General features: G+C 47.6%; 1 protein-coding gene across 2 annotated transcripts in view; it reads right to left on the bottom strand.

The window, feature by feature from the left end:
* Window positions 1-14,631, bottom strand: part of LOC139554450 (RNA-binding motif, single-stranded-interacting protein 3-like) — a 243,065-nt gene that overhangs the window by 34,820 nt on the left and 193,614 nt on the right. For both annotated transcript variants that reach the window (XM_071367259.1, XM_071367260.1), the window contains one exon: window positions 4,688-4,794. In XM_071367259.1, the coding sequence (XP_071223360.1) occupies window positions 4,688-4,794 (107 nt within the window). The remainder of the gene's footprint in view (window positions 1-4,687; window positions 4,795-14,631) is intronic.

The following is a 14,631-nucleotide window of genomic DNA, read 5'->3' as shown; positions in this document are numbered from 1 at the left end:
AATGGGAGGCCCTCTCCATCTGGCCACGGGAACGGGAGGCCCTCTCCATCTGGCCACGGGAACCCCTCTCCATCTGGCCACGGGAACGGGAGGCCCTCTCCATCTGGCCACGGGAACGGGAGGCCCTCTCCATCTGGCCACGGGAACGGGAGGCCCTCTCCATCTGGCCACTGGAACGGGAGGCCCTCTCCATCTGGCCACGGGAACGGGAGGCCCTCTCCATCTGGCCACGGGAACGGGAGGCCCTCTCCATCTGGCCACGGAACGGGAGGCCCTCTCCATCTGGCCACGGAACGGGAGGCCCTCTCCATCTGGCCACGGAACGGGAGGCCCTCTCCATCTGGCCACGGAACGGGAGGCCCTCTCCATCTGGCCACGGAACGGGAGGCCCTTGGTGAAGGACTGGAGAACGTCTGATAAACAGACTCACATGTGATGCCTATCTCCAGACCCTGGCTGTGCTGCTGATCAATGACTGTGGGGGCATCGCTGACACACACACACACACACACACACACACACACACACACACACACACACACACACACACACACACACACACACACACACACACACACACACACACACACACACACACACACACACACACACACACACACACACACACAAAAAGGTACGAACAAATGTGAGCAAACACACATGTGCATATGTACGTATGTGCGAGCACTCTCTCACACACACAGACGCCTTCACCAGCCTCTCAATCATGTCCTTAACCATAGCGAGGCGAAGAAAGGAGGGAGGGAGGGAGGAAACGGGGGAGACAAGGGAGGAGAGATGTAAGACTCATCCGATCTGATGAGCCGCAGGTTACAGGAGGGCCTTTTTAGCCGAGATAAAAACACAAATCATGTCGTTAATCTGCATGTGAGATGTAGTTGGGCGCGATGCAAGCAGTTTAATCTAAGGACTGTTACTGTGTGGGTAGGTGAGGTAGGAGAGATGAGAGAGAGGGAGGAGAGATGAGAGAGGTAGGAGAGATGAGAGAGAGGGAGGAGAGATGAGAGAGGTAGGAGAGATGAGAGAGAGGGAGGAGAGATGAGAGAGAGGGAGAGAGAGAGAGAGGAGGAGAGATGAGAGAGGGGTAGGAGAGATGAGAGAGGGGTAGGAGAGATGAGAGAGAGGGAGGAGAGATGAGAGAGAGGGAGGAGAGATGAGAGAGAGGGAGGAGAGATGAGAGAGAGGGAGGAGAGAGGAGAGAGAGGGAGGAGAGATGAGAGAGAGGTAGGAGAGATGAGAGAGAGGGAGGAGAGATGAGAGAGGGGGAGGAGAGATGAGAGAGGGGTAGGAGAGATGAGAGAGGGGTAGGAGAGATGAGAGAGAGGGAGGAGAGATGAGAGAGAGGGAGGAGAGATGAGAGAGAGGGAGGAGAGATGAGAGAGAGGGAGGAGAGATGAGAGAGAGGGAGGAGAGATGAGAGAGATGAGAGAGAGGGAGGAGAGATGAGAGAGAGGGAGGAGAGATGAGAGAGGGAGGAGAGATGAGAGAGGGAGGAGAGATGAGAGAGAGGGAGGAGAGATGAGAGAGGGAGGAGAGATGAGAAAGAGGGAGGAGAGATGAGAGAGGGAGGAGAGATGAGAGAGAGGGAGGAGAGATGAGAGAGAGGGAGGAGAGATGAGAGAGAGGGAGGAGAGATGAGAGAGAGGTAGGAGAGATGAGAGAGAGGTAGGAGAGATGAGAGAGAGGTAGGAGAGATGAGAGAGAGGGAGGAGAGATGAGAGAGAGGTATGAGAGATGAGAGAGAGGGAGGAGAGATGAGAGAGAGGTAGGAGAGATGAGAGAGAGGTATGAGAGATGAGAGAGAGGTAGGAGAGATGAGAGAGAGGTAGGAGAGATGAGAGAGAGGGAGGAGAGATGAGAGAGAGGGAGGAGAGATGAGAGAGAGGGAGGAGAGATGAGAGAGAGGGAGGAGAGATGAGAGAGAGGTAGGAGAGATGAGAGAGAGGGAGGAGAGATGAGAGAGAGGGAGGAGAGATGAGAGAGAGGGAGGAGAGATGAGAGAGAGGGAGGAGAGATGAGAGAGGGAGGAGAGATGAGAGATGAGAGAGAGGGAGGAGAGATGAGAGAGAGGGAGGAGAGATGAGAGAGAGGGAGGAGAGATGAGAGAGAGGGAGGAGAGATGAGAGAGAGGTAGGAGAGATGAGAGAGAGGGAGGAGAGATGAGAGAGAGGTAGGAGAGATGAGAGAGAGGGAGGAGAGATGAGAGAGAGGGAGGGAGGAGAGATGAGAGAGAGGGAGGAGAGATGAGAGAGAGGTAGGAGAGATGAGAAGGAGGTAGGAGAGATGAGAGAGAGGTAGGATAGATGAGAGAGAGGGAGGAGAGAGAGGGAGGAGAGATGAGAGAGAGGTGAGAGATGAGAGATGAGAGAGAGGTAGGAGAGATGAGAGAGAGGTAGGAGAGATGAGAGAGAGGGAGGAGAGATGAGAGAAAGGTAGGAGAGATGAGAGAGAGGTAGGAGAGATGAGAGAGAGGTAGGAGAGATGAGAGAGAGGTAGGAGAGATGAGAGAGAGGTAGGAGAGATGAGAGAGAGGGAGGAGAGAGAGGGAGGAGAGATGAGAGAGAGGGAGGAGAGATGAGAGAGAGGGAGGAGAGAGAGGGAGGAGAGATGAGAGAGAGGGAGGAGAGATGAGAGAGAGGTAGGAGAGGTGAGAGAGAGGGAGGAGAGATGAGAGAGAGGTAGGAGAGATGAGAGAGAGGTAGGAGAGATGAGAGAGAGGTAGGAGAGATGAGAGAGAGGTAGGAGAGATGGAGGTAGAGGAGATGAGAGAGAGGGAAAAGAGATTGGAGAGAGGTAGGAGAGAACGAGAGAGAGGTAGGAGAGATGAGAGAGAGGGAGGAGAGATGAGAGAGAGGTAGGAGAGATGAGAGAGAGGTAGGAGAGATGAGAGAGAGGGAGGAGAGAGAGGGAGCATAGAGAGGGAGGAGAGATGAGAGAGAGGTAGGAGAGATGAGAGAGAGGGAGGAGAGATGAGAGAGAGGTAGGAGAGATGAGAGAGAGGTAGGAGAGAGAGGGAGGAGAGAGAGGGAGGAGAGATGAGAGAGAGGGAGGAGAGATGAGAGAGAGGGAGGAGAGATGAGAGAGAGGTAGGAGAGATGAGAGAGAGGGAGGAGAGATGAGAGAGAGGTAGGAGAGATGAGAGAGAGGTAGGAGAGATGAGAGAGAGGGAGGAGAGATGAGAGAGAGGGAGGAGAGATGAGAAAGAGGTAGGAGAGATGAGAGAGAGGTAGGACAGATGAGAGAGAGGTAGGAGAGATGAGAGAGAGGGAAAAGAGATGAGAGAAAGGTAGGAGAGAACGAGAGAGGGAGGAGAGATGAGAGAGAGGGAGGAGAGATGAGAGAGAGGTAGGAGAGAGAGGTAGGAGAGATGAGAGAGAGGTAGGAGAGAGAGGTAGGAGAGATGAGAGAGAGGGAGGAGAGATGAGAGAGAGGTATGAGAGATGAGAGAGAGGTAGGAGAGATGAGAGAGAGGTAGGAGAGATGAGAGAGAGGGAGGAGAGATGAGAGAGAGGGAGGAGAGAGAGGGAGGAGAGATGAGAGAGAGGGAGGAGAGATGAGAGAGAAGGAGGAGAGATGAGAGAGGTAGGAGAGATGAGAGAGAGGGAGGAGAGATGAGAGAGAGGTAGGAGAGAGGGGGTCAGGAAGGAGAGATGAGAGAGAGGGAGGAGAGAGGAGGTCAGGAAGTAGAGATGAGAGAGAGGGAGGAGAGAGGAGGTCAGGAAGTAGAGATGAGAGAGAGTGTTGTTGTGTGTTCTGTCTACTCTAGTGATGCTCCTTTCTTCTCTCCTTTCTTCTCTCCTCTTTCCAGATGCTGCACCCCCCCCCCCCCCCCCACCTCACCTCGTGTCAAGTGTAATCAGCTGACCCTGTCAGTGTGTGAGGCTCTGTAGCAACGGGCTGTTAGGGTAAACAGGCCTCACCGGGCTCTGTGTTTGGGCTGCTGAGTCTGTGATGGACGTTCACACACAAAACACACACACATATGCTTGCAAAGCACACACGAACCTTCACACGCACACAACCTACAAGCAGACCGACCGAGAGCATGTTACGTGTCCTGAAGGACACACAGTCCACATCTCAACGAAGAGACGATACATTTTCCTTTCTCCCGTGCAGCTCCAGCACAACTGTCAGCCCCCTGCAAGTTCACGTTATCCGTAGTGGTGTAGACCGTAGTGGTGTAGGGTGAAAACCTCTCCGACTGCCCGTCCCCTTGTCGGCTGTAACTGCTGAATATGTTTGGTATCCAACGTATAGGCCTGAACCACTATGAACCATGAGGGGAACAGTAATATGTGTGGTAGCCTTGACAAGCAGACTCATACAACCTTCAAATGCAATTTACATGTCAACTCTTATTCTGAAGGCTTTGGATCGATACTTAAAGGGCTTTTTTCCCCACTACCAGCGCCGACCTTAAACATGGGAGACAGCCTGTCGTGGTGTACATGGACCCAGATGTTTTGGAATCCTAAAAGAGCTTTGGGAGGGGACCGTAATGACCCTTTCTAAGACTGACATTACCTCAGAGGTTAAATGCCCACGAACCAAACTTCATCCCAGTGCCATGTGTAGGTGGTATGTAAACGGAGGGTTAATGGTAACTGCCGGATGGCTGTACCTATGGAACCAAAATGGCGGCTGTACTGAGCCAGTGGCTTACCTCGCCTTCCCTGTGCCATGGCCGCCCGTTCTGTGGGTACTTGCTCTGGCTCTGCCGTTTCTTCTGCCCTCCGTCAGCGAATTTGCACAGTAAAGGCTCATTGGGGGCTGCAGAGAGAGAGAGAGAGAGAGAGAGAGGGAGAGAGAGACAGAGAGAGAGAGAGAGAGAGAGAGAGAGAGAGAGAGGGAGAGAGAGAGAGAGAGAGAGAGAGAGAGAGAGAGAGAGAGAGAGAGAGAGAGAGAGAGAGAGAGAGAGAGAGAGAGAGAGAGAGAGAGAGAGAGAGAGAGAGAGAGAGAGAGAGAGAGACAGAGAGAGGGAGAGAGAGACAGAGAGAGAGAGCAAGAGAGAGGGGGTTAGTGAAAACAGAAACCAACGTCAGGAAGACTGAAACAGTAACCCTTCTGAAGAACCCGAGCCCTTTTGATGTGTCCCTCCCTCCCTCCCTCCCTCCCTCCCTCCCTCCCTCCCTCCCTCCCTCCCTCCCTCCCTCCCTCCCTCCCTCGCAGTGCCTTGTGAAACTCCCAGACACTTAGTCTTGGCAAGGCCCTTCCTTCTCCCAGCCTCAGCCCCACTGGCAGCCCTTGAAAGAGCATAGCCGGGTATTGTTGAAATAACAACCAGGAGTAATCGCTCTCGTAAATTGCGTAGATACGGTATTGTTTCAGTGCTCCGTCGGCCAAAGCTAATTTCTGCTCGGCATTCCCATTCCCTCCTATACAATCCCGTTCCGACTTTTCATCTTTATGCTTCCCCCCCCCCCCACTCCGCAACCGGTGAGGCTTCTCGTCGGGCTACAGTCCAGTGTTTGGATGAGAACGTGAGAATGTGTGTTGTTCCCTGAGTGACCACAGGGGGGAGTCTATCCATGTGCTGCTACTAGCAGCTCCAGTATATGCAATGAGAGAAATGCGAATGGACAGAAACATTGCAAGTCACTTAGGGAGAAATATCACACACACACATAGCCATTCATCACGTCTGTTATTTCATATCAGATCCCATACAGTCACCCAGGAAGTAGCCTCAAAACATGAATGGACTATCCGCACACACAAGAGGCAACGGCCAGGATTGGCTAATTGCAGCTTACCAATTGACATTTCATGGGATCTCAACCCCTGGATATAGTCCCATCTCTAGATAATGTAGATAATCCCAGCAGCACCCAAGACATAATTGCCATAACGAGTTGGCTTTTCGGGGCGTGATACGTAGTTGTCAGAACAACTCTCTAAAGGCCATGTTCTCCCACTACAGCAGGTGACTTTCAAACCAGGTACAAAGTCAGAGGAAAGACAGAGCCACCGAGGGCTGGTGAGCGGTTTCTCCTGAGAAACGGGTGGCTCTTTTGGCCAGGGATTGGGGGGGTCTTTAGCGTGTCCGTCCCCTTTTCGTTTTTTTTTTGTGCGTGTCAATGAGATTGGTATCTCTGTGTAGAAGGGAACTGTAGAGATGAGAGAGACAGAGAGAGAGAGACAGAGAGAGAGAGAGACAGAGAGAGAGAGAGAGACAGAGAGAGAGAGAGAGACAGAGAGACAGAGAGACAGAGAGAGAGAGAGAGAGAGACAGAGAGACAGAGAGACAGAGAGAGAGAGAGAGAGAGACAGAGAGACAGAGAGAGAGAGAGAGAGAGAGACAGAGAGAGAGAGAGAGAGAGAGACAGAGAGAGAGAGAGAGAGACAGAGAGAGAGAGAGAGAGAGAGAGAGAGAGAGAGAGAGAGAGAGAGAGAGAGAGAGAGAGAGAGAGAGAGAGAGAGAGAGAGAGAGAGAGAGAGAGACAGAGAGAGAGAGAGAGCGAGAGTACGCTAGCTGAAGGATCAAACGAAAGGGCTGCGCTGTGGGCCGACGTGAGCCAGCCTTGTCCAAACACCGTTCCCCTGCACCTGCACCTGCAGCTGCCGCTCCGAGCCGAGCGGACGGGTGACCTGTCATCGCATTCGCATTAGGAGGCGTTCTGACGATACCGACGCAGGTGTTGTCTGTGGCGTGAGGCACTGGACGCGACCTTTCAGCTCCCACTCCCGAATTTGACACAGACAGGAGCCTTATCGACGCTTTAATCTCAATTCCCCAGATGTCCGTCCACTGAGGACAAGGCCAACCACACCACGGGAAAGAGAGCAATTATGGTGTCCATATTAGGACAGCCTCAGTTGCGACGGACAATTCCTGATGAGACGGCGGATGTCCTAATATGGACACCCTATTCAACAGTGGAACATTACAGTGGACGTTTCCATGCGTTTGATGCCCTTCTGGCCATTGCAATGAGCCGTCCTCCCTCCACCAGCTTCCTCACTGTGACCTTGGTCAAGCGATGATGCGGTAGATAGAACACACAGAGACATTGTTTGTTTGCCTATTACAGGAAGCGAGTGAAAAGCAGATGAGGGAGGCAAAGATGCAAATGAACGGGGGATTCGGGGAACAAACTCTTCAGACTTCAAATCCACAGGGGTGGAGATGTTGATGGGGGAAAAAACAAGAAATCCTTCTGAAAGCTCTCTCTGCCCGTCTTCTCAGGGAGGTAATTAGCGGTCTGGCTAATTTAGTGGATCTGACATGCAGCAACACTGACGTCCCATGAACAGGCCTCCAGCTCCCACAACACAACGGCTAATTTGTTGAAATTTAGAGCCCAAAATCTACAGCCTCTCCTGGCCTTCCCCAGCCTCCCCCTGCTGCCACTATGCTGAAAATGAAACAGAAGAATGCCTAATGACCCAGCTATAGTACTTTGCCCATATTGTGGCTTTACTGGCTTATGGCTACGACTTTCACATTGGGCCGCCGCCTCAGTCGATCTGTGGAATTCCGAGAGAAAAACGTTTTCCTCACATCTACCAATTTAGCACTATTTAATGACGAAAACATTTGGGAAAGAGGAAAAGTACTTTTTGTCCCGAGGTCAACAATGGACGCTAACAAGGTACTCCACGAGAACTCTTAATTAGTCTTAATGCGAGTTGCCATGGCAACGGGTCAACACATTTGTGAGGGTTGGGGAACACACACTCTCTTTCTCTCACACACACACACTAGGATGCCATTACGGCAAACAGCGTGAGCTGTAATGGTGGAAACATTTCACCTGGAGTCAAGCGGCTGGATTAGAAACGACCCCACTAGCTTGGAGGCACGGCACATGGTCACACGATGGCTACTCTGCTTCGTTTACATCCGACACCCCGATGTCCTAGTCCTTAATATGTGTGTCTGTACTCAATTCATCCTTGAACTCTAACCCCCATGGTTCAACCACAACAGTATGACCAAAATCCTCCAGCCCTCCACATCACAGTGTATTGTACAATGTGCAGAACATCTGTCTGTTACAATGAAAGCTACTTGTTAGTTCATCGGAAATCCCAACATTTTACACTTCAGTTCAGAAACATTTTTTCCCCCCGTTTTTTTTTTTTAAGGACCCGCATCTTTAAACTAAAAACAACAGTCTTATTGGCTTTGAAATAACAACTTGTGAATGTCAATTCAGCACGCTACGCGTCCTGCCTCCGTTCTCCCTGTTATTTCTCAGAAGCGTGTTGAACTGTACATCTGGCGGTCTGAATGGCAGAATCAATGCAGGAATGCCCAGAACTGCGTCAGGGTGGGGGCCCATTGAATCAAGCAGCTTTAAACCGTCAAGCTAGTTACAAAAGAGGCCTCTCTCAAGGCAATTGCAGAGCGAGGAAGGAGGAGGATTTGAGTCAAACCAGCATCGCTTTGTACTGTGCGGGTAAAGCACTGTCAATGATAAATGGATAGAGGCCTATTCATTGCTCTCTACAACAGTACGCAGAAGACGATTCATCAAAAGGCAACATCTCTACGGCACAAGAACTCCCACAACAACCGGCATGACCTTTGAACTTCTGTACTTTCGTAACAGTGTGTCTAACTCTGTCAGTTCTGATTACCGCCTTCACTATTAGTGCTTATTCTCATACAAGAAAGACGACTCCTCGATAGAACTTCAGAATGAGGCTTTATTCGAATTTGGCTTCACCCTGCTTCCTCCCTGCTGGGAAGAATTCACAATACATTTAAATAGCCTAATTGGGATCAGAATGGTCGACCTGTTAACTTTTGGGGAGAGAGTTGACCGGCTGGCCGTCATTTTGTCCGAGAGACTGCGAGGGGGAAAAAAAAGAGAGACCGAAACAGAAAAACAAAGACAAATGGAAAAGCAGACGGAGAGACACGAAGATGTTCGTCTGAGCAAAACGAGGAAGAAAACCGCCGCTCTCTGGCCACAAAGAGACAATCTGGCTGAGTTGCGGCGATGTGGAGGGGAGCGGTGGAGCATAAATAAGCGACGAGACGATATCCCTCATATGCAGAGGTTAACAGCAGCTCCCACCACCCGAATCCCCCTTTTCACCACACCAGTGGGCTAGACACAGACGGCTCGCCGGCCCTGCGGAAGAAGCGGCGGCCCCTCTCGAAGGGTTCCGATTTGACGGCTCTACGTCAAATAGCCCTCGCAACAACTGCCAGCCAGCGTCAAGGCGTCCTTGAGGATGGAAACGAAGACTGCCTGTCGGGCCTTTTCGCTGACGGCAGCGACGGGAGGGGCTCGGCGCCCGACTCAATGTCCTGATAAGCAGATGCAGCTACAGAGAGAGAGAGAGAGAAAGATCCATAATGTAAACGGGGAGGATGACGAGGATGTCAATAAACTCCTCTCTCCCTCTCACCCTCTCCGAGTCAATATGGTTACACAATGTATGGGTATTGATCGCCCCCAGGGCTCATGCAGCAAGCCGTCCTGGTCTGAGATGTTATTATGGATTACGGGAAAGGACCCCCTCAATGCAAAGAGGTGATAGGTAGGGGCTGATCAATGAGCTGTTGTACACTTAACAAGAGTAATGTAGTCTCTCTCTCTCTCTCTCTCTCTCTCTCTCTCTCTCTCTCTCTCTCTCTCTCTCTCTCTCTCTCTCTCTCTCTCTCTCTCTCTCTCTCTCTCTCTCTCTCTCTCTCTCTCTCTCTCTCTCTCTCTCTCTCTCTCTCTCTCTCTCTCTCTCTCTCTCTCTCTCTCTCTCTCTCTCTCTCTCATATATATATATTTTGGATATTTACAATATAAATAAAAATGAGAATCAAAAATGTCAAAAGTTACAACAATAACCAAGGGTCAAAATAACCATACATTCAACAATAACAATAAGCATACAGTAGAGGACATGTGCAGGTTGATTGGTCTGTCAGACACTGTTCCTCAACTTATGGCAGGCAGCAATGTAGTGCGCTGCCAACCCACAGCTCTCTGCGGCCTCCCCCAACAGGATGGGTAGCCTATCCTCATCAGAGAGGTATTTGAAACCTTGAATAAGAGTTTCAAATTTGAGGAAATGACACTCTCTAATTGTTTTATATTTTTGACATTTTGTCAGGAAATGCAGCTCCGTCTCAGGTTCTGCTGTTGTGCAGTGGTTGCACAGCCTTTCCTCTACAGGGAGCCAGGTTTTCCTGTGTCTACCCTTCTCAATGGCAAGGCTGTGCTCACTGAGCCTGTACTTTGTCAAGGTTTTTCTAAGGTTTTGATCAGTAACCATGGTCAAATATTTAGCCACGGTGTACTGTCGATTTAGGGCCAGATAGCACTGCATTTTGCTTTGTGTTTGTGCTTGTGTTTCCCAATAAGCAATGTAGTTTTGTTTTGACTGTGTTGTAATTTGGTTTATTCTGATTGACTGGATGTTCTGGTCCTGAGGCTTCAGTGTGTTAGTAGAACAGGTTTGTGAACTCCCAGGACCAGCTGGATGAGGGGACTCTTGTCTTTGCTCAACTCTTGTTATTGCAGGGCTTGGTAATGATATGAGAGGGGGTCACTGTATTTTAGATGTTTCCAAAACTGAATTGCTCTTTTTTGAGTTTTTATTATTAGTGGATATTGGCCTAATTCTGCCCTGCATGCATTGTTTGTAGTTTTCCTCTGGACATGTAGGATAATCTTACAGAACTCTGCATGCAGGGTTTCAATGGGGTGTTTGTCCCATTTGATGAAATCTTGTTTTGCAAGTGGACCCCACACCTCGCTGCCATATAATACTACAGAAAACCTTCCCCAGGTTACTGTTCACACAAATGCCTCTGTAATTGTTAGGGTCAAATTTGTCTCCGTTTTTAAAGAGTGGGGTTATGAGTCCTTGATTCCAGATGTCAGGGAAATAACCTACACTCAGGATCAAATTAAACAGTTTTAATATAGCCAATTGAAATGTTGCACTAGTGAGTTTGAGCATCTCATTTAGGATGGCATCAGGTCCTCATGCTTTTTTAAATTTGAGAGCCTGAAGTTTCTTATAGAGCTCCTGGTCAGTAATTGGGGAGTCCAATGGATTTTGATTGTCCTTTATAACTTTTTCTAATCCATTCAACTTCTCATGAATTTGGCGTTGTTCTGCGTTTGTGTCAATTTGAACGGTGTTGTAGAGTGTTTTAAAATGGGTTGTCCATATGTCACCATTTTGTATCGCTAATTCCTCATGTTTAGATTTTTGAAAGTTTTTTCCAATTTTGCCAAAAGTTGTTTGTGTTTATGGACTACTCAATTAGTGTCAGCTACTTGCTGTTGAATAATTCCACTTTTACTAGGATCCCCATTAGCTGTAGCAAAAGCAGCAGCTACTCTTCCTGGGGTCCACACAAAACATGAAACATGACAATACAGAACATTAATAGACAAGAACAGCTCAATGACAGAACTACATCAATAAAAATAAATTAAAAAACAAGGCACACGTAGGCTACATATCAATACATACACACTAACTGTCTAGGTCAGATAGGGGAGAGACGTTGTGCCGTGAGGTGTTGCTTTATCTGTTTTTTGAAACCAGGTTTGCTGTTCAATTGAGCAATATGAGATGGAACGCTTTCTTGAATTTGTTCTGGATTTGGGGACTGTGAAAAGACCCCTGGTGGGCATGTTTGGTGGGGTAAGTGTGTGTGTCAGAGCTGTGTGTAAGTTGACTATGCAAACAATTTGGGATTTTCGACACATTAATGTTTCTTATAAAAAGAAGAGGTGATGTAGTCAGTCTCTCCTCAACTCTTAGCCAAGAGAGGCTGGCATGCATAGCAAGACGTGCCGCTCTGTTCGGGGCCAGCTGCAGCTTAACTAGTTATTTCCTTGCAGCACTCGATCACAATAATCAAGATAAGACAAAATTAGAGCCTGCAAGACTTGCGTTTTGGAGTGTGGTGTCAAAAAAACAGAGCATCTCTATTACGGACAGACCTCTCCCTATCTTTACAACCATTGAATCTATATGTTTTGATCATGACAGTTAACAATCTAAGTAAAGGCCAAGTGATGTAGTCTCCTCAACTTGTTCAACAGCCACACCATTCATTACCAGATTCAGCTGAGGTTTAGAACTTAGGCTGACATTGTGGGGTATTAATGTGTAAGCCAGTAACACAAACATCTCAATTGAATCCATTATAAATTCAGGCTGTAACACAACAAAATATGGAACAAGTCAAGAGGTGTGAATACTTTCAAAAGGCACTGTAAATGAAATAAATGCTGATATCTTTGTTTTCCTGTACCTAAAAAACGATTTTCCTTCTACTTTTTAATTTGCATATAAGTAATGTAAAAATGCAGAGCATTCTTAGCAAATGACGGTCGGTGACGTTTAAGATGGGGGAGGAAGATTACTTTTTTTATGAGCGTTGCCTTATTTCTATTATAGTATATTGGATGACTGTCATTCATGTTCCCTTCACCCAGCTCAATGTAACATGGATAGGTTAAGGTTACTACATGATACTCAAATTGTCCCTATACCCATCATGAGGTTGCTACAACCTAGCCTATGAATATACGTTTACAATGTAAAGTACCAGTCAAAAGTTTAGACATACCTACTCATTCAAGGGTTTTTCTTTATTTTTTACTATTTTCTACATTGTAGAATAATTGTGAAGACATCAAAACTATGAAATAACACATATGGAATCATGTAGTAACTAAAAAAGTGTTAAACTTTGAGATTCTTCAAAGTAGCCAACCTTTGCCTTGATGACAGCTTTTCACAATCTTGGCATTCTCTCAACCAGATTCATGAGGTAGTCACCTGGAATCCATTTCAATTAACAGGTGTGCCTTGTTAAAAGTTAATATTTGGGATTTCTTTCCTTCTTAATGAGTTTGAGCCAATCAAAGGGGTGGTATACAGAAGAGCCCTATTTGGTAAAAGACCAAGTCCATATTATGGCAAGAACAACTCAAATAAGCAAAGAGAAACGACAGTCCATCTTTACTTTAAGACATGAAGGTCAGTCAATACGGAACATTTCAAGAACTTTTGCTTGGAAGTTCCATAATGGATGGGCTCAACATGCCGAGAGATGAGTTCGGATTGGTCCGCCATGTAACACGCTTCTGTCTATAACATAAGCTGCTCAATATGTGTTGAAAATCCTTGCTACTGCGGCTTTTTTGAAAGGTATATTGTTAGCCGTCGAAAAAGTGTTGTTACTGTTCTCAACAACATTGCTAACCTGAATTTAGCGACTAGCCTAGCGCTATTGACAAAGATCAATGGGGGAAAAGTTGTGATGGACTACTTTTTGCACATGGTCATTGTGAACCAGAGTGAGTTGACACAACAAAGCCAAACAAGCTGTACAAACAAAACGGAGTTAAAATGGGTTCCAGACTGCTGTGAAGCGTTCATCCATGTATCCATGTATCATCCATGTATTTTCAGATATGATATATTTCTAATTTTGTCAGGAAGTCATTTTCACTGCACGTTAAAGCGTACTGTACACTACACGTACTGTCCGGGTTAGGGGAGGGTTTGGCCGGCAGGGATGTTCTTGTCCCATTGCGCACTAGCGACTCCTGTGGCGGGCTGGGCACAATGCACGCTGACACGGTCGCCAGGTGTACAGCGTTTCCTCCTTCACATTGGTGCGGCTGGCTGTTTTTATATTGCAAATATGCAAGAAACCATTTTACTGTACTGTTTCCACCTTCTGTATCCTGTGCATGTGACAAATATAGCATGTGTTTACCCCAGAGACCGTAATATGAAGAACAACATGACCCGCACCAAAGTCAGATCAGGATATACTGTGGGCCAAGGACTAGATAAAGTGTAGGTTTACCTTGAGTTTTTCCTTATCGTAGGCAACTACTTTCACCACTCTTAGTCTTCAAATCTTTGGTTGTTTACTTACTAAATCTGTTTAGCACATGGCCTCACATGTAAATCCTTAAAGAGGGGCTAAGGCTTAAGAGGGTGTGTACGATGCTGAATAGGTGTAGACAAAGAAGAACTCTCCAGTAGGTGTACCAACAAAACATTCAAGGGCCATTTTCTCAAAAGTGGGGTTACAACTTTAGCAACTTTCAAAGCAGAATTACTTTCCCATTGTTCCTCAACTGCAGTGTATGATATACCACTTTGTAGCTCTGAGTCTCTACTTTTATCCCATGTAAACAACACCATTTTAAATTTTGATACTTAAGACCGAATTGAGATGGTTGGTCACATTTGAGTAATAAAGGTTGTAAGCATTAGTCTAACAGTTGCAAACAAGAGGTTTCTATTGGACAAATTCAGATATGTTTATCCCCGTTTCTTTCCGTTTGCAAAACATTTTTCAACAGAATCGGCTATGATCACACACAAACACAGTTCACTTTCATAGCAGCCACATACAAACAGCATGATCACTTTAATTCCTTCTCGCATCTACGCGTTTTCCTCCTCTCACCTTTTTCCTTCACTTGTGGACTTCAGTGCACAACACATCAATTGTCTGTGACCAGGCGAGAAAAAACTTTCCAAGCCGAACCTTTATATCATAACCGCTAACCACTACACACAGCCTACATCGTTGCCTTACGTCATAGTCAACATAGCTACTAGAACTAACGTGTTAATAAACCTGCTTCAAACATGCAGTACAGTGTA

The sequence above is a fragment of the Salvelinus alpinus genome, chromosome 26, assembly GCF_045679555.1.
Source record: "Salvelinus alpinus chromosome 26, SLU_Salpinus.1, whole genome shotgun sequence".
Lineage (NCBI taxonomy): Eukaryota > Metazoa > Chordata > Actinopteri > Salmoniformes > Salmonidae > Salvelinus > Salvelinus alpinus.
The sequence above is the reverse complement of the archived record's forward strand: the minus strand, read 5'-3'. Positions and strand labels throughout refer to the sequence as shown.